This window comes from Equus quagga, chromosome 1, assembly GCF_021613505.1.
Source record: "Equus quagga isolate Etosha38 chromosome 1, UCLA_HA_Equagga_1.0, whole genome shotgun sequence".
NCBI lineage: Eukaryota > Metazoa > Chordata > Mammalia > Perissodactyla > Equidae > Equus > Equus quagga.
Window position 1 is genome coordinate 181,364,920 of NC_060267.1, and position 26,430 is coordinate 181,391,349.

Below are 26,430 nucleotides of genomic sequence, written 5' to 3' on the forward strand. Positions count from 1 at the left end.
TTTTTAACAGCTGCATATAACTCCATTTTGTCCATGGGCCACAATTTAATCTGCTAGTCTCCTGTTGATGGACACTGGAATTGTTTGCAATCTTTTGCTGTAATAAATAGTGCTGCAATGACTAACCTTATGTAGAAGTATTTTTTTTTTTATTGAGTTACTAATAGGTTACAATCTTGTGAAATTTCAATTGTACATTAATGTTTGTCAGTCATGTTGTAGGTGCACCACTTCACCCTTTGTGCCCACCCCCCACCCCACCTTTCCCCTGGTATCCACTAAACTGTTCTTGGTCCATAGTTTTAAATTCCTCATATGAGTGGAGTCATACACAGATTATCTTTCTCTTGCTGGCTTATTTCACTTAACATAATTCTCTCAAGGTCCATCCATGTTATTGCAAATGGAATGATTTTGTTCTGTTTTGCAGCTGAGTAGTATTCCATTGTATATATGTACCACATCTTCTTTATCCATTCGTCTGTTGATGGGCACTTAGGTTGCTTCCACGTCTTGGCTATTGTAAACAGTGCTGCAATAAACATTGGGGTGCACAGGACTTTTGGGATTGCTGACTTCAGGCTCTTTGGATAAATACCCAGTAGTGGGATGGCTGGATCGTATGGTAGTTCTATTTTTAGTTTTTTGAGGAATCTCCATACTGTTTTCCATAGTGGCTGCACCAGTTTGCATTCCCACCAGCAGTGTATGAGGGTTCCTTTTTCTCCGCAACCTCTCCAACATTTGTTGCTATTAGTTTTAGATATTTTTGTCATTCTAACGGGTGTAAGGTGATATCTTAGTGTAGTTTTGATTTGCATTTCCCTGATGATCAGCGATGATGAGCATCTTTTCATGTGCCTATTGGCCATCAGTATATCTTCTTTGGAGAAATGTCTGTTCATGTCTCCAGCCCATTTTTTGATTGGGTTGTTTGATGTTTTGTGATTGAGTTGTGAGAGTTCTTTATATATTAAGGATATTAAGCCTTTGTCAGATATATGACTTGCAAATATTTTTTCCCAGTTAGTGGGTTGTTTTTTGTTTCAATCCTGTTTTCATTTGCCTTGAAGAAGCTCTTCAATCTGATGAAGCCCCATTTGTTTATTCTTTCTATTGTTTCCCTTCTCTGAGAAGGCATGGTGTCCGAAAAGATCCTTTTAATACTGATGTCAAAGAGTGTACTGCCTTATGTAGAAGTATTTTCATGTTTTTGCTAGTATACCTTCAGAATAGATTCCTAGATCTGGGATTGCAAGGTCAGAGGTTAAATGTGTATTTTTGCTAGATACTGCCAAATTCCCAACCATAAGGGTTATGCCAGTAGTAGATGAGAGTGTCTCTTTTCACACAGCTTCACCAACAAAGTATGTTGTCAGATTTTTAGATTTTTACTAATCAGGTAGGTAAGAAACAGCATCTTGTTGTAGTTTTAATATGTATTTATCTTATTAGAAGCGCATTTGAGCATCTTTTCTTATGCTTAAGAGCTATTTGCATGTCATTTTCTATGAACTGTTTATCTTTAGCCCATTTTTCCCACTAAGATTGTTGGTAATTTTCTTTTATATTTTTAGGAGCTCTTTATTTTTTAGGTATGTTAATCATTTGTTTGAGGTATATTACAAATATTTTTTCATACTTTGTCATTGTAATTTCACTTATGGTGCTGGTTTTTAATGTAATCAAATGTATTAATCTTTTCTTTTGGGCTGCTGGTCTTGATTCTTAGGAAAGTTTCCCCTGCTTCAAGGTTTCAGAGGAATTTACCCACCTGTATACTTGTATGGCTTCATTTTTAACATTAAATCTCTGGCTCATTTGTAATTTATCCTATATATGGCTTGAGGAATGTATCCAACTGTACCTTTTTCCAGATAAACATCCAGTTATCCCAACATTACTCCTTAAAATGCTCATCCCTTCACTCCATTTGAGATACTGCCATATTTCCGTATATAATTTAAAACTTTCCGTTCTTCATCTTCTGTGTGCCGATACCACACTGTTTTTCATTGCAGGGTTTTGTAATAAGCAGGGCTAGCCCTCCCCACAGCCTCTCCTCTTTTGCAGACTTTTCATAGCTATTCTTGCTTGTTTGTTCTTTCAAACAAATTTTTTTACAGCTTTATTGAGATATATTTCACATAGTATAAGTTTACCAATTTAAAGTATACAGGTCATGATTTTGGGTATATTTACAGAGTTGTGCAGCCATCATCACATTCTCATTTTAGAATTTTCCAACACCTCAAGTAGAAACCATGTGTCTATTTGCAGTCATTCTCTATTCCCCGCTTCCTCTCCAACCATAGCAGCCCCATGCAACTACTAACCTACTTTCTGTCTCTGTGGGTTTGTCTCTTCTGGTCATTGCATATAAAAAGAATCATATGATATGGGGGTCTTTTGTGGTTGGCTTTCTTCACTTAACATAATCTTTTCAAGGTTCAGCCATGTTGGCACTTTATTCTCTTTTTGTTTCTTTTTTTTTTTGTGATGAAGATTAACCCTGAGCTAACATCCACCATCAATCCTCCTCTTTTTCCTGATGAAGACTGACCCTGAGCTAACATCCATGCCCATCTTCCCCTATTTTATATGTGGGACGCCTGCCACAGCATGGCTTGACAAGTGGTGTGTAGGTCCGCACCTGGGATCTGAACTGGTGAACCCCAGGCCGCCGAAGTGGAAGGTGTGAACTTAACCACTGCAGCACCAGGCTGGCCCCTATTCTTTTTTATTGCTGAATAATATTCCACTGTATGGACATACCATGCAATGTTTATCCATTCATCAGTTGATGGACATTTAGCTTGTTTCCATATTTTGGCTATTATGAACAAGGCTGCTGTAAACATTCATGTGCAAGTTTTGTGTGTACATATGTTTTCATTTCTGTTGGATATATACCTAGAATGGAAGTGCTGGTTATATGGTAACTCTCTGTTTAACTTTTTGAGGAATTGCCAGACTCTTTCCTAGAGTGCCTGCAGTCTTTTATATTCCTGCCAGCGGCGTATGAGGGTTCCACTTTCTCCTTCCGAAGGAGTTTAATAATCAACTTGTCTTCTACCTCCAGAAAAGCCTGGTGATATTTTTATTGGAATTACATTATATTTATAAATTAAATAAGGGAGAATTGAGATTTTTTAGGATGTTAAGTCTCCTTATCCAAGAACATGCTATATCCTTCCATTTGTTCAATTCTGCTTTTATAGACTCCGGAGGTATCTTTTTAGTCCAAAACCTGTGTGAGAAAAACATTTCTTCTTAAATTTATGCCTAGATATTTTATTCTTTGCTATTATAAGTGGGTCTACTCTTTCATTATATCTACTGAGGTTTTCTTGTATATCGACTTTATAACCTGTAATTTGACTAAATTCTCTTACCACTGGTGGTAATTTTTCCATTGCCAATAGGAATAGCTTAATCTTTTTCTTGTTAATTCTTCTGCTTCTAATTGTTTTCTCTTATCTATCTGCATTGGTCAGTACCTTCAACACCATGTTAAAGAAGAATGGAGATGGTAGGCATCTTTGTCTTCTTTACTTTAGTGAGAAAGTTTCTTATTTCCTCTTAAAGTAAGATTCTGGCTTTTTATCATATTAAGAAAATACCCATCAACTTCTGTTTTATTGTACTTCATTCTTTTTAACTACTGTTCATTCCTTAACTAATGTTAAAAGTAGTCCATTGTTTAGATATTCCTTTACTTACTTAACTAGTAAAGCCACTGGTTATAAGCATGGGCCCTGAAGTCAGACTTGTGTGGATTCTAATCCTGGCTTCCATCACTTCTTAGCTTTGTGACCTTCAACAGAAAACTTATCATCTCTGGGCCTTAGCCTCTTATCTTTAAAAATGATGTTATTAATAGTACAGCATTACTATGAGGATTAAAAACATTAATCAAATTCTTACAGGAGTACCTGGTACATAGTAAATGGTTCACAAATGTTAACTTTTAATCCCTTCTCCCAATTTTTGTCCACTTCAGAGAGTTCTATGACGGTATCCTTGATCATATATCATGTGCAGTTATACAAACATTTCTTTATCAAAAGCACTTGAAAGTCGAATTGTTGGAGTACAGCAGTTTTAGATTTCAGTAAACAATTGTCATTTAGTAAACAAATGCCCTCCAAAAAATGTGAACCAATTATGTTTCCATCAATATTTTAGGAAAGCCCACGTTTTCCTCTACTCGTGCCAATAATGTATATTATCAGTTTTTTAAATTACCCACCACTCTAATAAGAAGAAAACTCAGGGGCTGGTCCTGTGGCTGAGTGGTTAAGTTCGTGTGCTCTGCTTCGACAGCCCATGGTTTTGCAGGTTTGGCTCCTGGGTGTGGACATGGCACTGCTCATCAGGCCATGCTCAGGCGGCGTCCCACATAGCACAACCACAGGCACTCACAACTAGAGTGTACAGCTATGTACCGGGGGGCTTTGGGGAGAAGAAGGAAAAAAAAGGAAGAAGATTGGCAACAAATGTTAGCTCAGGTGCCAATCTTAAAGAAAAAAGAAGAAAACTCATTAGTCAAGTTAGCATTTCTTTATTCATAGAGAACATTCTAGTATACTGTTTGGTGTCCTTTGTCTATTTTGGTCTTTTTAAAAATTGAACTCTAAAAGCATTTTGTCATTTTTTTAGTAGGAAGGATAACATGTTGGATGACATACAACTTTTGACAACTGTGGGCAGGGGAAAGGATTGGTTCTGATCACAGTGCTAGCAAGGTGCACTGCAGAGACAGCTGGGGTGTGGCCTTTAGAGGATCATTTAATCTTTGTGGACCTGTTTTCTCTTTTGGAAATGAGGAGTTGAAGACAGAATCCTTAAAGTTCCTTTCAACTCTAAAATCTCCATCACTCATATTTAGGGACTCTCTGTTTTTCATATCTCATCCCCAGCCCTGGGTACAGTGACTGCGTCAAGTCACTATTCAGTAAATGCAGGTGAAGTTAAACTGCTATTGTGCTACCTCAGCATTCTTCAACAAGACAGAGCAGTGTACTGGCAGCAAAAGAGGATGTGCCACAAATGGTGACACAGGACTGAGCAATACGTCTGTGTAGTAGGGGATGTAGGATGTTTGGTGAAGGAGCTGTGAGCTTTATCTGAAAATGGCAAGTTCAAGCAAGTATTCATCTGAAATAGGAAGGTGTCCAACAGTTGGGCTGATCACAGGTCATTGCCTGGAAAGTTGGTTTATAGAAAAGAAAGCTTTAGTGTTTGGCTATATATCCATTGGGGCTCAGTTCTTTGATCCAAGATGGTGGGGATGAGATATCAAAAGACAAGAAGGCAAGATCTCATGTGTCAACAGAGGGATTAGGAAATTAGATAGATTGTTGTTATAAAGTTTAGACCTAGACACCTGGTTTGAAATTAGCCTGGGAACTCATGCAAAGGAGAGTTAGACACTGTTTCCTGGATTGCTTAGGGCTCTGCTTCAGTGATCAAGTCTTAGCTGCAGAGCTCTTGGAATGCACTATGTTTAGGGGTGGACATGGAGCGAATGTGGTAAGATACTTACTAAAGCTGTTTAAATGTCTTTCTTCAAATACAGATTGATCTGGGATTAGGACCAGGGATGAGTCTGCAGGCTCAGCTGTGGAGCCTGGACAGAGGAAATAGAAATAAAGCTAGGGGACTGACACTCTGTTGTAGTTCTCCACCCTGTACCATCACTGTCCCCACCTCTACCATTAGCGGTTTGGTTAAGAAAAAGCAGTATCTTGAATGTGCACTGAGCTTTTGATGTAAGATGCTTAAAACCCTCTATCAATTGTAGACCCTTCAAAAATCCTCATGATGTATCTTGACAGTAAACTAAAGTGGTTTGAGATATTGTAGGCAAGCATTAATAGAACATATAGAACATTAGATTGAGAACCCAGGCCTATGAATGCTAGTAGTGCTTACTAGGAAATTGTGGAACTGATTCCTTTTCTGTGGTTATGCGCACACAGGAAGTTTCCAGTGAAGTCTCTTAATTTCTGGTTCACTGGATCTTCCTGCTTTGTTCTTTTAGCTTTACTTCCTCTCACCTGGCAATTCTTTTCATTTCTGAGCAACCCTGGGCTTGCCTCAAAGGACAGTCTTTATTTGTTTATCCCATCCATACCAAATGAACCTTTGGAAGTCATTAACACAAAAGGAGAAGAAAAGTACAGAATTTCAGAGATGTAGACTTTGCTGTTACTGAAATATTTAGATGCCACAATGGGTTGAATGTAGGACGCGCAGTAGACCCTACTGCGCAGTAGATTACTGTAGGAATCTTAGCAGGTTTTAGAAAATGTTTAAATTATGGGGGGTGGATTCCTGGTATTATCTGTTTTGTATATTTTTGTTTCTGGTGAAGCTTGATAGAGCTTCTTGGATTTGAATATAATAAATAATAGCATCAAGTCTTAAAAATCGTTTTGGAATAGAAATAATTTGCTTTCATGTTATTTTTCTTAAGAACTACGGTATCCTGAGCATCTGTATATGGGGGAAGGAGTCAACCTGTTTTTATTTCCCTTTATATTGTGAATTTTTGTTTTGCATTTAACCCCTTGTGTTATGAGGTAACTAGCTTGGGTACCTACAAAAATCACTGAACAGTGGGTAACAAAGTCGTGTTGCTGGCACCATACTAGTCAAGCAGACAGGAGTACAGTGGAGAAGTCAGTCCTATTACTGACCGTGGTAGAGAGCCTTCCCTAGACTGAGTATATTTTCTAATGCAGGATTTTGCTGTCTTGTAAAATTTGCTTGTGCAACACAGATGGTGTGCCTATTCTGATTACAGTTTCATGTCACAAATCCCTGTCAATTTTTATAATAGTAATATCACAGTAACTAATAACGTGGTTAATAACAAAGGGGAATAAGGCATGTCACACTTTCCACCCCTCCCTCCACAGCATACACAGTTTTGTACTTTCTTTCAGTCCAGCAATGGAGAAGGTGGAGAATAGAGTGGAAGCTACAGCTCTGCTGGATTCCTTTACCAGTTTTCCATTCCATCTCTCCCAAGTGGATGTAGAGTACAGGGCTGTGTCCACTGTATCTGGTACAAGTTCTTGTAAAGTGTGTAGGGAGGAGGGAGTATGTTTTCATCAGTGGTGGCTCCAGAGTGTTTCTGTAGGAGGAACCAATGAACAGTCATCTGGTTGGGGTGGGGTTCTTGTTGACATCCTACCCAAGGGACTGCCTTTTTTTTTTTTGTCAGGGAAAGATTGGCCCTGAGCTAACATCTGTTGCCAATCTTCCCTTTTTTTAACCTCCCCCAAACCCCAGTACACAGTTGTACATTCTAGTTGTAGGTCCTTCTAGTTCTTCTATGTGAACCACTGCCACAGCATGGCTACTGACAGACAAACGGTGTGGTTCCACACCTGGGAACTGAACCCGGGCTGCCAAAGTGGAGCGTGCCAAACTTTAACCACTAGGCCATCAGGGCTGGCTTGGGTACTACCATTTTTTAAATGCTGATTTTGCATGTAAAATATGCAAACTTTTACCCAGGTTACTAAATTCAGTAAATAACGTGTTTGCAGGATGGACACAGTAAGTATTGGTTGACTGATTTCCTCTACCCAGTATAAAGCTTCTTTTAATTATGTAGGGAAGTTATTTTGGCAAATATGTAAAATAGCCTTAAAGATGGAAAAAGGATCCCTTAAAATATTAGAAATCATATATTAGGAATTGAGATGTGTCTAGTGGATTGAATTGTAATGTCTAAATAACTTTTAAAAATATTTTTATATGTTTTTAATTAACATATATTTGACAACTCTTAGTATTTCTCAATTATTAATTTTTTTTTTCTTCCAGGGGCCACATTCTCTTAGTTCCAGAATTTAGTCTGCCTCTGGAATACTACCTAATCCCCTTTCTTATCATAGTAGGCATCTGCCTCATCTTGATAGTCATTTTCATGGTAAGTAAATTAATTTAAAATACTTTTAAAAAATAGTATGGATGGCTCTAAAAAACATTGTATTGAGTGAGAGAAGCCTTACATAAAAGAGTACATATTGTATGAGTCCATCTATGTGACTGGTTCTGGGAAAGGCAAAGATAATCTGGATAGAAAAAAATCAGGACAGAGATTGCTTCTGGAGGGCTAGGGAGGGGTGAAGGATTTACTGAGAAAGGTACGAGGGAACTTTCTAGGGTGAGAGTCACGTTCTGTGTCTTGAGATGGGTTTGGGTTGCACAAATGTCTGAATCACCAAATTGTATACTTAAATTTTGTGCATTTTATTGTAAGTAAATTTTACCTAAAAAGAACTGTACAAAAACCATAACTCTTAAGTAATGATATACATGCTGACATATTTTGTGGGAAGTATACTGATACCTGCAACTTACTTTGAAATGCATTGTAAAAAATTAAGAGAAAAAAGACATATTGATGGGTAGACAGAGACATGGATAAGTACATGATAAAATGTATAGTAAAATATTAATTGTAGAATCTAGGTAGTGGTAGATTAAGGGGGATGACATATTTTTTTCTCCAAAACAGTAGTTACCAAAGTATGGTCACAGGACTCTTGGTGGGTCTGCAAGGTCACAATTATTTTTGCAATGCCTTTGTCCCTCTTGTTCTTTCAGGGTTTATAGTGTAGGTTTCTAGAGGCTACATGGTGTGTGATGTCAAAACAAACTGAAGGCAAAAGCAGATATGAGAATCCCTCTGATTCTGTTAAGACAGATATTTAAAGAGATTTGCAAAGATATAAAACAACCCCACTATTCTCACTTTTTTGTTTATTTTTCATGAAGAATATTTATATTAACATCCAGTGAGTTTATTATTGTATTGAATTTACAGATTAAAGATTAAATGCCATCTTTGAAAAGTTCAGTCTACCTGTGATGCTGTGATATTTCTTTTCATTTATGTAGGTGTTTCATATCCATCAGTTTAATAATTTCTTTTCTGTAAACATTTTGCATGTCCTTTGTTAGACTTTTTTGAAATTACATTTTCTACTTGGTTATTATTAGGATATAAAACACTAATTTTTTAAAATAAACTTAATTTTGGAATAATGTTAAGATTTACAGAAAAATTGCAAAGAAGAGAGTTCCTTTATGTCTCTCATCTAGTTTCCCCCATTATTAACATTTTACATTACCATGCTACGTTTATCAAAACTAAGAAACTGACATTGGTATATTGCTAGTAACTAAACTCCAGACTTTGTAATGATTTCACCAGTTCTTCCATTTCATGGCCCCTTTCTGTTCCAGGATCCAGTTCAGGGTACCACATTGTGTTTAGTTTAATCATGTTTTCCCTATCTCCTTTCACCTATGACAGTTTCTCACTCTCTGTTTTTCATGACCTTGACAGTCTTGAGGAGTCCTGGCCAGGTATCCTGTAGAATGTCCCTCAATCTCATGTTTCTTGTGATTAGACTGGGTTATAGGTTTTTAAGAAAATCACAGAGGTCCAGTCCAGTGCCCATCTCATCATATCATGTCAGGGGGCACATGATATCTGCATAAAATCACTGATGATGCTAACCTTCATCCCTGGGTTAAGGTAGTGTTTGCCAGTTTCTCCACTATAAAGTTAATATTTTTCTCTCTATATTCTATTCTTTTTTTGGGAGTGAGGCACTAAGTATAGCCCACCTTAAAGGTGAGAAGGGGCAGGAGTTAAGCTCCACTTACTGGAGCAAGGGAGTATCTACATATATTATTTGAAATTCTTTTGTAAGGAAGATCTGTCTCCTCTTGTCATTTATTTATTCAATCATTTATTTATATTAATATGTACTCAAGTATTTTTATTTTATACTTTGGGTTATAATCTAATACTATATTACTTATTTTTATTGTTTAAATTGTGTGAGCTTTGTCCATTGGGAGCTCTGATAGGCTGGGTCCTATGTCCCTTGGATTCAACCCATCCTTCTATTTTGCAAGCACTTCTTTTTTTTTTTCCTTTTTCTTTCTTTCTTTTTTTTGCTGAGGAAGATTAGCCCTGAGCTAGTGTCTGTTACCAATCTTCCTTTTTTTTTTTTGGCTTGAAGAAGATTAGCCTTGAGCTAACACCTGTGCCAGCCTTCCTCTATTTTATATGTGGGTCACCGCCACAGCATGGCTGAGGAGTGGCATAGGTCTGTACCCAGGATCTGAACCTGCAAACCCGGACTGCTGAAGTGGAGTGCACCAACTTAACTGCAAGGCCATGGGGCTGGCCCTGCAAGCACTTCTTTAGTGTCCAGTGCTATAAGAAGCTCCAGGCTCATCTTACATTTTCTTGCCCTAGCCCTAGAATCAGACATTTCTCCAAGGAACCCTGGTTTCTTTTATTGAAGAGTTGTAGATAGAAACCACGATTTGGTCCCTGGACATTATTGATTTTTATATATTAATCTTGTATCTACAAGCTTCCTGAATTCTCCTATTCTGGTAATTTGAAATTATTGATTCTTTGGGGTTTTCAGCCTAGAAGCAAGGAGGTATAGAAGGTTAGAACAACAAACTAATACCCTTGGCAAACCAGGAGTAGAAGTAAATACCCTCAAGCTAACAAGGATTATTGACTAAAAACTTAAAATGAACATCATTAAATGGTGAATTATTAGAAGCCTTTCCTTGAAAGTCAGGAACAAAAAAAGGATGGCTATTGTTGTACCTCCTGTTTAACATTGTGCTGTATTTCCTGGTAAAACAAGAAAAAAGAACCCCAGTAATGGAAGGATTAGAAATAAAGGAGCCAAATTTTTATTTGCTTTTTGTGTTTTTTAATAATGAATGGGTGCTGAACTGTAGTATATCATGGGGATTTTGTAGTGACCATGGGTTTTTCTCTCTTTTACTCTGTTCTTATGTTGGATTACATTAATTTGTTTTGCAAACTTAAAAAGACCTTTTATTTCGAGGATAAGCTGCCTTTGATGATGATGTATAAATTTTGTTTTTGCATTTTGGATTATTCAGATTTCTAAAATGGGTCAGTCAGTTTTATACTTGGACGTAGATGTAAAAATCCTAAATAAAATATTAGCAATCTGAATGTCCAGATAAGGGAAAGTTTTAGTTTTATGGGGCTAGAGTAAAGCACTGTTGGTAGGAACGTTATATGGACCAGCCACTATAGAAAACAGTATGGCAGTTCCTCAAAAAATTAAACATAAATTACCATATGATCCAGCAATTCCCCTTCTGGGTACATACCCAAAAGAATTGAAGGCAGGGAGTCCAACAGACGTTTGTACACCCATGTTCATAGCAGCATTATTTGCAATAGCCAAAGGTGGAAGCAACCCAGTTGTCAGTCAATGGGTGAACAGATAAACAAAATGTGGTATATACATACAATAGAATATTATGCATCCTTAAAAAGGAAGGAAATTCTGGCGTATACTACAACATGGTTGAACCTTGAAGACATTATGCTAAGTGAAATAAGCTAGTTACAGCAGGATAAATACTGTATGATTCTATTTGTATGAGGTCCCTAGAGTCATCAGATTCAGAGACAGAAAATAGGAAGGTAGTTGCTAGGGGCTATGGGGAGGGAAGGGTGGGGAATTATTGTTCAATGGGTACAGAGTTTCAGTTTTGCAAGATGAAAAGAGTTTTATGGATGGATGGTGGTGATGGTAGCACAACAATGTGAATGTACTTAATGCCACAGAATTGCACACTTGAAAATGGTTAAGATGGCAAATTTTAAGTTATGTGTATTTTACGGAAACTTAAAATAACATAAAAACAACTAGACAAGATAAAACTAGCCCCATAAAACTAAAGCTTTCCCTTGTATTCTGTTTTCTAAAGTAGTTTTTATAAAATTGGGATTATCTATTACTTGACCTTTGGGTGAAGGTTGCCTATAAAATCATCTAGGCCTACTGATCTTTTTCATAGTTACCTGGACATTAAGATGGTTGTCTGCTTCTTCATACTAAATTATACTTCTAAGAAATTGTCTAGTTTTTCTATTTTCAAGTATAGTGGCATAAAGTTATTTATATTTATATAGATATAACAGGAATTTCTACTCTATGTGGAATGAGTTCTCTTTATTCCTATCCATCTGTGCCTTTCATGATGTCAGAAGTTCATCTGTTCTGTCTTTCAAAGAAGTAGACTTGGAGAGTTTTTCCCTTTCCTTCAGACAGCGTTTATTCTGCACCTCTTATGAGCCAGGCGCTGCTCTAGGGTCCGAGACTCAGCAGTGAACAACAGAGGTACAAAGCCCTGATGTCGGGCAGCTTACATTCCAGTGGAACTTACGTTCTAAAGTCTTTACTTTCTTTTTTATCTACCTCATGAATTTCTGCTCTTAGCATCATTTTCTGCCTTCTACTTTAGATATATTGCTTTGCTTTTCTAGCTTGTTCAGCTGAATGCTTACTATTATTTATTCTTTCTAGTATATGCATTTAGGTTATAAATTTAACAATCACTTCAGCTGCAACTCCTAGCTTTTTTGGCAAAGAGATGAAGTCAGTATCTTATCTGTGTGGTACATTTGGGAAGAAGAAACTAGGGCATGCTTGGCTGAGCTCTCCCTTTCTTTTGGGGCCAGCCTGTCTTCAGCTCCTCCAGACCTGGTTCTGCACTTCTGGGGGAGGGGGAAGGGAAGGCCAGCTCTGTTCCAGAGTCGTTTTTGTCTGTATCTGAGTGGGTAAAGTATTGTAATCCTATGGTTCAGTAAAAAGCTCTCTTTCTTTCTCCACTGAGTTAGCTGCTCCACCTGCCTCCACTTGCCAGTTCATGATCTTATTTCTCAAGTTATTTAGAACCCAGGTGGCAAAGAGGCATGCTGATTATAAGGCCCCCTCAGGAACTCAGATATCCATTGTGATTTCTTCTACGACTTGTAAACTGTTTTAATAAAGTTTCAAATTTCCAAAATATATGTTTTTTTCATAGCTTCCCGCATTCAGTCTTTTTAATTGGAGTCATTTTGATAGTTGTATAGTGGTATTTGTAATTTGAATTTTCATTTTCCTGTTGACTAATTATATTGAGCATCTCTTCAAGTGCTGATTTGCTATCTATCTATATTCTGTGGTGAAATGTTTATTCAAATATTTTGCCCATTTTTTCCTGTTGGGTTGCTTGTTTTCTTTTTTTTACTCAGTTCATAATTGTTACATCAATGTGAGATTTCAGTTGTACCTTATTTCTTGACTATCACCACATAAGTGCTCCCCTTCTCCCTCTTCTCCGGGTAACCACTGAACTGTTTTCTTTGTCCATGTGTGTGTTCATATTCCACATATGAGTGAAATCATCTGGTGTTTATCTTTCTCAGTGTGGCTTATTTCGCTTAGCATAATTCCTTCCAGGTCCTTCCATGTTGTTGCAAATGGCATGATTTTGTCTTTTTTATGGCTAAGTAGTATTCCATTGTATATATTTATCCCACGTCTTCTTTATCCAATCATCAGTCAGTGGGCACTTGGATTGTTTCCATGTCTTGGTTATTGTGAATAGTGCTGCAATGAACGTGGGGGTGCATGTGTTATATTGGATTGTTGATGTCAAATTGTTTGGTAGATACCCAGTAGTGAGATGGCTGGGTCATATGGTAGTTCTGTTTTTAGTTTTCTGAGGAATCTCCATACTGTTTTCCATAGTGGCTGCACCTGTTTGCATTCCCACCAGCAGTGTATGAGGGTTCCCTTTTCTCCACACCCTCTCCAACATTTGTTCTTTTTAGTGTGATTATAGCCTTTTTAACAGGCTTAAGGTGGTATCTTAGTGTAGTTTGATTTGCATTTCCATGATGATTAGGGATGTTGAACATCTTTTCATTTGTTTATTGGCCATCTGTATATCTTCTTTGGGAAAATGTCTGTTCATCTCCTCTGCCCATTTTTTGATCGGGCTGTTTGTTTTTTTATTGTTCAGTTGTGTGTGTTCCTTATATATTATGGAGATTAATCCCTTGTCAGATATATGATTTGCAAATATTTTTTCCCAGTAGGTGGGTTGTCTCTGTTTTGATTCTAGTTTCTTTTGCCTTGCAGAAGCTCTTTAGTCTGATGAACTCCCACTTGTTTTTTTCTTTTGTTTCCCTTGTCTGAGAAGATATGGTATTCAAAAAGATCCTTTTAACTTTGATGTCAAAGAGTGTATTACCTATATTATCTTCTAGGAGTTTTATGGTTTCAGGACTTATCTTAAAGTCTTTGATCCACTTGGAGTTTATTTTTGTGTCTGGCTTGAGATAATGGTCTATGTTCATTCTTTTGCATGTGGCTGTCCAGTTTTCCCAACACCATTTATTGAAGAGACTATCTTTTCTCCATTGTATGTTCTTGGCACCTTTGTTGAAAATTGGCTGTCCGTAGATGTGCAGTTTTATTTCTGGGCTTTCAGTTCTGTTCTGTTGATCTGTTTGCCTGTTTTTGTACCAGTACCATGCTGTTTTGATCACTATGGCTTTGTAGTATATTTTTAAATCAGGGATTGTGATGCCTCCAGCTTTGATCTTTTTTCTCAGGATTGCATTCGCAATTCGGAGTCCTTGGTTGCCCCATATGAATTTTAGGATTCTTTGTTCTATTCCCATGAAGAATGCTATTGGGATTCTGATAGGGATTGCATTGAATCTGTAGATTGCTTTGGGTAGTATAGACATTTTAACTATGTTTATTCTTCCAATCCATGTACATGGAATCTGTTTCCATCTCTTTACATCATTATCATTTCTTTCAGGAATGTCTTAATAGTTTTCATTGTTTAAGTCCTTCACCTGCTTGGTTAAATTTATTCCTAGGTACTTTATTCTTTTAGTTGCCATTGTAAATGAAATTGTATTCTTGAGTTCTCTTTCTGTAAGTTCGTTATTAGAGTATAGAAAAGCAACTGATTTTTGTAAGTTGATTCTGTACCCTGCAACTTTACTATAGTTGTTAATTATTTCTAATAGTTTTCTGTTGGATTCTTTAGGGTTTTCTATATATAAGGGCATGTCATCTGCAAACAGTGAGAGTTTTTCACTTCTTCACTCCCTATTTGGATTCCTTTATTGCTTTCTCTTGTCCAGTTGCTCTGGCCAACACCTCCAGTACTGTGTTGAATAAGAGTGGTGATAGTGGGCATTCTTGTCTTGTTCCTCTTCTCAGAAGGATGGCATTCAGTTTTTCCCCATTGTGTATGATGTTTGCTGCGGGTTTGTCATATATGGCCTGTATTATGTTGAGGCAATTTCCTTCCATCCCCATTTTGTTAAGAGGTTTTTTTTTTTTTATCATAAATCGCTGTTGGATCTTGTCAAATGCTTTCTCTGCATCTCTTGAGATGATCATGTGGTTTTTATTCCTCAATTTGTTGAAGTGGTGTATCATATTGATTGAATTGAGGATGTTGAACCATCCCTGTGCCCCTGGTATGAATCCCACTTGATCATTATGTGTGATCCTTTTGATGTATTGCTGAATTCAGGTTGCCAAAATTTGGTTGAGGATTTTTGCATCTATGTTCATCAGTGATATTGGCCTGTAGTTCTCGTTTCTCATGCTGTCCTTGTCAGGCTTGGTATCAGAGTGATGTTGGCCTCATAGAATGTGTTAGGAAGTGTTCCATCTTCCCTAATTTTTTGGAATAGCTTGAGAAAGATAAGTATTAAATCCTCTCTGAAAGTTTGGTAGAATTCCCCAGGGAAGCTGTCTAGTCCTGGGGTTCTCTTCTTTGGGATGCTTTTGATTACTGTTTCAATCTCTTTTCTTGTCATTGGTCTGTTCAGATTGTCTGTTTCTTCTTGAATCACCTTTGGGAGATTGTAAGAGTCTAAGAATTTATCTGTTTCCTCTAGATTATGCATTTTGTTGGCATATGGTTTTTTGTAGCATTCTTTTATAATCTGTTTTATTTCTGTTATTTCCATTGTTATTTCTCCTCTTTAATTTCTGGTTTTGTTTATCTGAACTTTTTCCCTTTTTTTCTTTTTATGTCTGACTAGGGGTTTGTCAATTTTATTTTTCTTCTCAAAGAACCAGCTCTTTGTTTCATTGATCCTTTCTACTGGCTTTCTTGTTTCAATAGCATTTATTTCTGCTCTAATTTTTATTATTTCTCTCCTGATGACTTTGGGCTTTGTTTGTCCTTCTTTTTCTAATTCAGTTAGGTGTTATTTGAGATTGCTTATTTGGGATTTTTCTTGTTTGTTAAGGTGTGCCTGTATTGCAATGAATTTCCCTCTTAATACAGCTTTTGCTGCATCCCATATGAGTTGGTAGGGTATGTTATCATTTTCATTTGTCTCTGAATACTTTTTGATTTCTGCTTTAATTTCTTCAGTGACCCATTGCTTGTTCAATAGCATGTTGTTTAGTCTCCACATCTTTGTCCCTTTCTCAGCTTTTTTCTTGTAATTAATTTCTAGTTTTATAGCATTGAGATTGGAAAAGATGCTTGTTATTATTTCAATTTTTTTAAATTTATACAGGCTTGCCTTGTTTCCCAACGTATGGTGTGTCCTTGAGAATGTTCTGTGTGCACTTGAGAAGAATGTGTATTCTGCTGTTTTTGAATGTAGTGTTTTATATATGTCTATTAAGTCTAACTGTTTTAGCTTTTCATTTAATTCCACTGTTTCCTTGTTGATTTTCTGTCTGGATGATCTGTCCATTGATGTGAGTGGAGTGTTGAGGTCCCCTGTTATTATTGTGTTCTTATTAATATCTTCTCTTAGGTTTGTTAATAGTTGCTTTATGTACTTTGGTGCTCCTGTGTTGGGTGCATTGATATTTATAAGTGTTATTTCTTCTTGGTGGAGTGTCCCTTTGATCATTATAAACTGCCCCTCTTTGTGTCTCTTAACCTGTTTTATTTTGAAGTCTACTTTGTCTGATATAAGTATTGTGACACCTGCTTTCTTTTGTTTGCCATTAGAGTATCATCCTCCACCCCTTCACTCTGAGCCTGTGTTTGTCATTGGATCTGAGTTTCCTGGAGGCAGCATGTTGTTTGGTCTTGTTCTTTAACCCATCAATCCACTCTCTGTCTTTTTATTGGAGAATTCCGTCCATTTACATTTAGTGTGATTATTGATATATGAGGGCTTAATGCTGTCATGTTATCACTCCTTTTCCAGTTCTCCTGCATTTCCTTTGTTTCTTGTCTTGTGTGTTTTGGTCTACTCATTGACTTATGTAGTTTTTTATGATGTGTTTCTTTGTGTTCTCCTTATTACTTGTGCGTCTGTTTTGCTTTTTTGTTTAGTGGCTACCCTGAAGTTTGTATTCAGAATCTCGTGTATAAGGTAGTCCATTTTCTGATGGCCTCTTATTTCCTTAGTCTAGACCGATTCAGTCCCTTTCCTCCTCCCCTCCTAAGTTGTTTTTTCTCACATTTTATTCCATTTTGTATTGTGAGTTTTTGGTTAAAATGGCGATTATCTTTATTTTTTGTTTTTTCCTTCTCTTTAGCCTAATGCTATAGTTGAATATTTCTTATCCTATTCTGATTCTGTCTACCTATTTATCTCCTTACTCCATGCTTTCTAACCCCTTTCTCAACCCCCTTTGTGTTTTCAGGTATGCGGGCCTTCTTGATGATTTATTGTAGGGGGGTTGTCTTGTGGCTATGAACTCCCTTCGCTTTTGTTTGTCTGGGAAAGATTTTATTTCTCCATCATATCTGAAGGATATTTTTGCTGGATAGAGTATTCTTGGCTGAAAATTTCTGTCTTTCAAAGATTTGAATATGTCATTCCATTCACTCCTAGCTTGTAAGGTTTCTGCAGAGAAATCCGCTGAAAGCCTGATAGGGGTTCCTTTGTAGGTTATTTTCTTCTGCCTTGCTGCCCTGAGTATTCTTTCTTTGTCATTCATTTTTGCCAGTTTTACTACTATATGCTTTTGCAGTAGGTCTTTTTACACTGACAAATGTAGGAAATCTGGAAGCCTCTTCCACACAGATTTCCATCTCCTTCCCTAGGTTTGGGAAAATCTTTGGTATTATTTCTTTGAACACATTTTCTGCTCCATTCTCCTTCTCTTCTCCTTCTGGAAAAGCTATAATTCATATGTTGCATTTCCTCATTGAGTGGGATATTTCTTGGAGACTTTCTTCATTTCTTTTTAGTCTTGGTTCTCTCTCCTCTGTCTGGAACATTTCAACATGTCTATCTTTGATTATGCTGGTTTGCTCCTCTGTGATGTCCACTTGAGCATTTGGGGAATCCATACTTTATCTCTTCCATTGTGTCTTTCATCTCTAATATTTCTGACTGATTCTTCTTTATAGTTTCAATCTCTTTTGTGAAGTAGCTCTTGAACTCATTGGATTGTTCCTCTACATTGTCTTTTACCTTGTTGAGTTTTTATGATAACTCTTTTGAATTCATTGTCATTTAGATTACATATTTCTGTGTCCTCATGACTGAATTCTGGATTCTTGTCGTTTTCTCTCTGGAGATTTGATATAATGTTTGATATTGCTAGAAGGGGTGGTTCTTGTCTTATGTGTCCTGATATTATTTTGTTGCAGTTACTGGCTATCACCACTGTGTGTGGGTCAAGATCCATGTTTTCTGAGCCCTGTGCCTTCAGCTGAGATCCCAGGCTTGGAGCAGGTGTGGGGCGGGTGGGGGGAGGGCAGCTTTCTCCTGTGTGCTCTTGGGGCTTTCTTGCTCTGCTCTCGCTATCTGCTCTCCTGGGGTGTTGGCTTGATGAATTCACCCCCCGCGAAAGCTCTCGCCCTGGTAGAGGTCCTCCCTCTAGGCTGCACTGGCTCTTGGGGGTCCTTGATGTTCCTGCAAACGGACATCCCGTCTTCCATTCCTTTCCTCTCAGAGGCCACCCCTGGTCCTGGATCGCAGTCTTTAGGGGAGTGAGCGAAGTTCTCTCTTACCCCGTTCCAGCTCTTCTGAGGGGGGCTCCAGCCTCTCTGCCCTGCATCATATGGCTGCGTATGCCTCTCCGATGTTTTTGGGTTGTATTAGGATGTCCTCCGTTGGAGTAGGAATGTCCCTTTTCATTATATGTTGGAGAAGAGAGAAGGGCAAGTTCACTCCGCCGTGATGCTGACTTCACTCCTCTTGTTTTCTTTTTATTGAATTTTGAGTTCTTTATATATTCTGGATGAAAAGCCCTTATCAGATATGAAATTTGCCAATATTTTCTCCCACTCTGTGGCTTATCTTTTATTTTTTAACAGTGTCTTTTGAGGACAGAACTCCTTAACTTCAATACAGTCAAATTTGTCAAAATTTTATTTTACGGATGTTGCTTTTGGCATTTAGTTCTCACCCTCTGGGCTTCCTTTTCATTCTTGTAAGCATAGTAATTTATAGTTAAAAATATTTTATATATTTTATTTAGTGTTTCTGAATATTTGTAGTACAGGCGTTCTGTGTTAGTTCTGTCTATTTTGCGACTAGAACTGAAAGTGTGGTGACTAATAAGTGAATGTTTGAAAATTTACTAGTTTGTAACTTATAGGAATTTCAGCCCTCCTGTTTTTTTTGAGCCAGTGGAGTCTTTGTAACCTATAGTCTACCATCTGTATTTTTACAAATAAATAGTCATATGTGATTTATAATGTTTCTCTCAGAGTACATTAAAGATCATTTAAGTCAATGAACAAAAATTCAAAGAATAATTTATGGGGTAACTAATCACTACTGTAATTTAATGCTTTAATAATATTGCAATTAGAATTTAAGTAAATTGAATTGATTTGTAGCAGCTTAGAAGATATTTGTTATTTCAAAGATATTGGTCATTTCCTATTTGCATATTTAATATCTAATTCCCTTTTTTTCTCTTTTATTTTTAGATCACAAAATTTGTCCAGGATAGACATAGAGCTAGAAGAAACAGACTTCGTAAAGATCAACTGAAGAAACTGCCTGTACATAAATTCAAAAAAGGTAAAGGAACGCTTGCATTTCTAAAGAAGTACACTTAGCTTACTAAGAATACATGGTGACCGTGCTCTGATCCTGCCCTCTCAGTCCTTGCCATGCTCTGTGCCTGACGCTCAGTTAATCAGGAGTGAATGAAGGTGGGAGACGCTCTTTTGCTGTGGTCTGTTCTGGTGAAGGCAAGAAGTGGGTACATGGTCTGCAGAGAATTTAAAAACAATAATGAAGTTGATCAAATGCTTTTTATTATCGTAATGTGCTAGCAGTTCTAAACATCAGTGGATTAAATCTATTTCTCTGTGCTCAGGTGGCCTGCTCCCACTGAGTTCCTCCCACTCTCTCCCACCATACATCACTGTATTAACATTGTATTAACTAAACACATGGTTAATAGTGTTTTATTAACTAAACACCTAAGTAGCTATTATGCGTCATTTCATTTTAAATGTATCAGCCCATTTAATTTTCATATTTCTGTGAAATGGGTACTATAACAGGTATTATAAATGAGGAAATAAGAGGGTCAGAGAGGGGAAAACCTTTAATGTCACACAGCCAGTACTGACAGAGCTAGGAGGGGCATGGGTCTAATACTCTAACCAATATTGTTTCTCCTGTCCATGCTCTGGTGAGCTCTGAGTGCAGGTACATGGTTGTTAAATCCTTTTGGCTAGTAGTTCCCACTTTTCAATTTCATATACTAGTAAAAATGTTCTGTTTATTAATTCAGCAGAGAAAATGTAAAGAGAATGGAGAGGAGAAATAAGAAGGCATTAAAACTTAGTTCTGCCAAATTTTTATTTTCTAAGTAATAAAATGTTTGAAAAACCTACCATTTACAATAACTATTATTTTATGAAAAATACAAAATTTAACAACAAAAAATAGGAAAAATCACATGTTAAAAGAAATAGAGATGAAAATTTATAAAAGTGCCGTGCACTATCATCATACAGTATGGATTAAGTAAGAGTTATTCATAGACCAGAAGTAGTTTGAGGACTGGCTTCAGGAGTCGTTTTTTTTTTTTTTTTTCCTGAGGAAGATACATCCTGAGCTAATATCTATTGCCAGTCTTCCTCTTTTTGCTTGAGGAAGATTCTTCCTGAGCTGACATCTCTGCCACTCTTCTTCTATTTTGTGTGTGGGTCACTGCCACTGCATGGCCGCTAACAAGTGGTGTAGGTCTGTGCCTGGGACCTGCACTTGGGCTGCTGAAGTAGAGCATGCCAAACTTAACCACAAGGCCACAGAGCCAGCCCCCCTGATTTTATGTGTTTTAACTGTCCTCTAGTTTGTGGCTTATTTTTTTCACAGGACTAAAGTTCTTTTCATTTATGGTAGTTTTTGCATGTTTTAAAAGAACTTCTTCCCTACCCCAAGATCACATAGGTGTTATATGATCTTCTGGAAGCTTTATAGTTTTGCCTTTCATGTCTGGGTGTTTAATTCACCTAAAGTGATTCTGTAAAATGGGGGTCCAATTTAAGTTGTTTCCAATTTGATGTTTTACATAAGCATATCCAGTGGTCCCAGAGCTACTTATTAAAAATGCGCTGTTCTGCACTGTCACCGCTGACATAAATCAAGTGGCCATGTATGTGTGGGCTGTTTCTGGACTTCTGTTGACCTTGCTGTTTATCCTCACGCCAGTGTCACACTGTCTCAGTTACTGTAGGGTCAGAGCAGGTCTTGATCTCTGATAGAGTTAATCCTCCCACCTTGTTCTCCTTCAACAGTTTTTAGCTATTCTTGACACTTTGCATTTCGCGTAAAACTTAAAATCAGCTTGTCAGGTCACCCCACTCCAAACACGTACACACAGCTATTGTATTTTCTTATAGGAAAATATACATAACATAATATTTACCATTTTAACTATTTTTAAGTGTATAGTTCAGTGGCATTACACTCACATTGTTGTGCAATGATCACCACTATCCATCTCCAGAACTTTTCCGTCATTCCAAACTGAAACTCTGTCCCCAGTAAACAACATCTCCCCATTTCTCCCTCCCCCAGCCGGTGACAACCACCCTTCTACTTTCTGTCTCTATGAATTTGACTACTCTAGGGACCTCATTTAAGTGAAATAGTAAGTAACTGGCTTATTTCACTTACCATGTCTCCACGGTTCATCTATGTTGTAGCATGTGTCAAAATTTTCTTCCTTTTTAAGGCTGAATAATAATATAATATTCTGTGTGTCTACCACATATTATTTATCCACTCATCTGTCGATGGGCACTTGGGTTGCTTCCACCTTTTGACTATTGTGAACAACGCTGCTGTGAACATGGGTGCACAAATACCTATTCGAGTCTCTGCTCTCACTTCTTTTGGGTGTATAGCCAAAGTGGAATTTCCAGATCATATGCTAATTCTCTGTTTAATTTTTTGAGAAATGCCATGCCACTTTTCCTAGTGGTTACATCATTTTACATTCCTACCAGCAGTGCACAAGTGTTTCCCTTTCTCTATATCCTTGCCAACATTTGTCATTTTCTGGGTTTTTTTATAAATTCTTTTCATGTGCTTATTAGCCATTTGTCCATCTTTTTTGGAGAAGTGTCTATTCAAGTCATTTGTCCTATTGTATTCTTCTTTAACCTTTTGGAAAATAATTTCAAACCTAGAAAAATCTTGCTTCTAAGTTAAAACCTTTTGCTCTGAGAAAGACTCTGTTAACAGGGCAAAAACTTGGCATGAATAGTACAAAGAACAGCCACATGCCTTTTGCCCAGAGTCACCTGTTACTTACTGTATTAGTTTCCAGAGGGCAGCCATAACAAAGTCCCACAAACTGAGTGGCTTAAAACAATAGAGACTTATTTTCTCACAGTTCTAGAAGGTAGAATTCCAAAATCAAGCGGTTGCCAAGGTGTTTTCTTCCTCGGGCTCCAGGGAAGGCTTCTTCCTAGTTTCTGGAGGCCGCTGGCAATCCTTGGCTTTCCTTGGCTGTGGCAGCGTGAGTCTAATCTCTGCCTCCATCTTCCCATGGGCTTCTTCCCTCTGCGTGTGTGCATCCGAATTTCCCTCTCTTATAAGGACGCTCAAACCCAGAACCTCATCTTAGTTCGTTACAAGTGGAAAGGACCTGTATCTAAATAAGGTAACAGTTACAGGTTCCAGGTGGACATGGATTTTTGGAGGCCACTAGTCAACCCACTACTTTATCAGTTTTGCTTTCTCTCTCCTTCTTTACGTATGTATGTATATAAAATTTTTCATCTGAAGGATTTGAGAGTAATTTACATACATCATGATCCTTTATCTCCAAATATTTTCATGTGTATTTCTTTAAGAATAAGGAGATTCCTTTACTGTGCTTCACTGAAGTCACCAACTTCAGGAAGTTTGTTGATGGACTATTTCAATCTAATTTACTGTCCTTTTTCCAGTTTTGTCAATTGTTCCAATAAGATTCCTTTATTTTTTTCTTCCACTATAGTATCTAGTCAGTATCACCTATTGCATGTAGTTACCATACTTCTTTCTTTTTTTCTCTTTTTTAAAGATTTTATTTTTCCTTTCTCTGCCCAAAGGCCCCACCCCCCCCCCCCGCCCCCCCCGGTACATCATTGTGTATTTTTAGTTGTGGGTCCTTTTAGCTGTGGCATGTGGGACACCGCCTCAGCATGGCCTGATGAGCAGTGCCATGTCTGCACCCAGGATCCAAACCGGTGAAACCCTGGGCCACTGAAGCAGAGCGTGCAAAGTTAACCACTTGGCCACAGGGCCAGACCCCCATATTTCTTTAAGTTTCTTTAATCTGGACTTGTTTTTCAGCCTTTCTTTGTCTTTTATGACATTGACATTTTAAATAATAGTGCCCCTGCCTTTGGTTAAAGAACATTTTTGCTTGCTTTTTAGTTAATGGATTTTATTTTTAGAGAGGTTTTGAGTTTATAGAAAAACTGAGTGGAAAGTAGAGAGAGCTCCCATATGCTCCTCCCCTCTTACAATTTTTCCTAATATTATTATCTTTCATTAATGTGGTACATTTGCTACAAGTGATGAATAAATATTGATACACTATTAACTAGCATACATAGTTTGCATTAGAGTTCACTCTTCGCATTGTACAGTTCTTTGCATTTTGACAAATGTATAATGTCATATAGTCATCATTATGATATCACACAGAATAGTTTCACTGCTCCAAAAATCCCATGCTCTATCTGGTCCTCTCTCCTTCCTTCCCTCCCACAGACCACTGGCAACCACTGATCTTTTTACTGTCTATAGTTTTGCCTGTTGCAGAATGTCATATAGTTGGAATACCAATACCCATTTAAGGTTCCACCATGACTTTTTGTGGCTTGATAGCACATTTCTCTTTATTGCTGTATCAAACGATGTTTATCCATTTCACCTGTTGAAGGACATCTTAGTTGTTTTTAAGAATGAAGCTGCAATAAACTTTTGTATGCATGTTTTTGTGTGGACATAAGTTTTTAACACATTTGGGTAAATACCAAGGAGCATGATCGCTAGATCATGTGGTAAGACTATGTTTGACTTTATAAGAAACTACTAAACTGTCTTCCAAAGTGGCTGTACCACTTTGCATCCCTGCCAGCAATGGACGAGAGTTGTGTTGCTCGACATCCTCCTCAGCATTTGGTCTTGTCAGTGTTTTGTATTTTAGCCATTCTGATAGGTGTATAGTGATATCTCATAACCTAATTACATAAAATGTTGAGCATCTTTTCATGTGCTTATTTGTATTTGCCATCTGTGTATCTTCCTTGGTGAGATCTTTTGCTCAGTTTTTAATTGGGTTGTGCACTGGACTGAATGTTTCTGTCCCTCCAGAACTCAGTGTTGAAGCCATAATCCCCATTGGAATGCTATTTGGTGGTAGGGCCTTTGGGAGGGAATTAGGTCATGAGGGTGGAGCCCTCATGAATGGGATTAAGTGCCTTCATAAGAAGAGACACAAGAGAGATGATCCTTTGTCATGTGAGGATACAGCAAGAAGGCAGCCATCTGCAGATCAGGAAGAGAGCTCTCCCAGGAACTGAATTTGCCAGCCCCTTGATCTTGGACTTCCTGCCTTCAGAACTCTGAGAAGTAAATGTTGTTTAAACCACCCAATATATGGTATTTGTTATAGCAGCCTAAGATGGTTGTGTTTTCTTATTGTTAAGTTTTAAGAGCTCTTTATATATTTTGGATACCGGGCCTTTATCAGATATGTATTTTGCAAATATTTTTTCCCACTGTGTAACTTGTCTTTTCATTCTCTAACAATGTCTTTCTCAGAGCAGAAGTTTTCAATTTTAATGAAGTCCCTCTTATCAGTTTTTTCTTTCATGGATCAGTCTTTTGGTGTTTTACCTAAAAACTCATTGTCAAACCCAAGATCATCTAGATTTCTGTTACCTTCTAGAAGATAACATAGAAGATATATCTTCTGAAAGTTTTATAGTTTTGCCTTTTATTGTGATCCATTTTGAGTTAATTTTTGGGAATAGTGTAAGGTCTTGTCTAGATTCTTTTGTTAATAATTTCTTTTTATTCTAATAAAGTACATATAAAATTTGTCATTTTAACCATTTTTAAAGGTTCAATTCAGTGTATTAATTACTTTCACAATGTTTTTGCAAACATAACCACCGTTTATTTCTAAAACATCTTCATGACTCTAGAAACTCTGTACCCCTTAAACAATAACTCCCTGTTCTCACCTTCCTCATCTCTGGGACACTCTAGTCTTTCTGTCCTTATGAATTTGCCTATCCAAGACATTTCATACAAGTGGAATCATACAACATTTGTCCTTTTGTATCTGGCTTATTTCACTTAGCATAATGTTTTCAGGGATTATTCATGTTGTATCCATGGATCAGAACTTCATTTCTTTTATGGCTGAATAATATTCCATTGTATGTTTTTACTACATTTTGTTTATGTATTCATCTGCTGATAGACACTTGGGTTGCTTCTACTTTTTGGCTATTGTGAATAATGCTGCAATGAAAGTTGGTGTAAAAGTATATGTTTGAGTTCCTGGATTCAGTTCTTTTGAGTACATACCTAAAAGTGGTCCTGCTTGGTCATGTGGTAATTCTGTGTCTAACTCTTTGAGCAACTGCCATACTATCTTCCACAGGCGCTGCACCATTTTACATTCCTGGCAGCAGTGCATAAGTGTTCTTATTTCTCCACATCCGTACTGATGTCCTTTGAAACACAAACATTTTTAATTATGATGAAGTATAATTTCTCTATTCTTTTGTTGTTCATGCTTTTGGTGTCACAATTAGGAATACATTGCTAAATCCAAGGTCATAAAGATTTACCCCAGTGTTTTCTTCTAAGAGTTTTATGGTTTTAGCTCATACTAGGTCTTTGATCGATTTTCTTCTTTTTTTTTTTTGGTGAGAAAGATTGGCCCTGAGCTAACATCTGTGCCAGTCTTCCTCTACTTTTACATGTGGGATGCTGCCACAGCATGGCTTGATGAGTGGTGTGTAGGTCTGTGCCCGGGATCTGAACCCACGAACTCTGGGCTGCCAAGGCATAGTGCACAAGTTTAACTACTATGCCACGAGCCAGCC

The 26,430-nt window shown here is 37.4% G+C and overlaps 1 protein-coding gene across 1 annotated transcript in view; it reads left to right on the top strand.

Moving 5' to 3' along the window:
• RNF13 (ring finger protein 13) overlaps positions 1 to 26,430 on the top strand; it is a 157,747-nt gene that overhangs the window by 103,251 nt on the left and 28,066 nt on the right. Inside the window, exons 7-8 of the mRNA XM_046657344.1 lie at positions 7,843 to 7,948; positions 19,777 to 19,870. Of these exons, the coding sequence (XP_046513300.1) occupies positions 7,843 to 7,948; positions 19,777 to 19,870 (200 nt within the window). The remainder of the gene's footprint in view (positions 1 to 7,842; positions 7,949 to 19,776; positions 19,871 to 26,430) is intronic.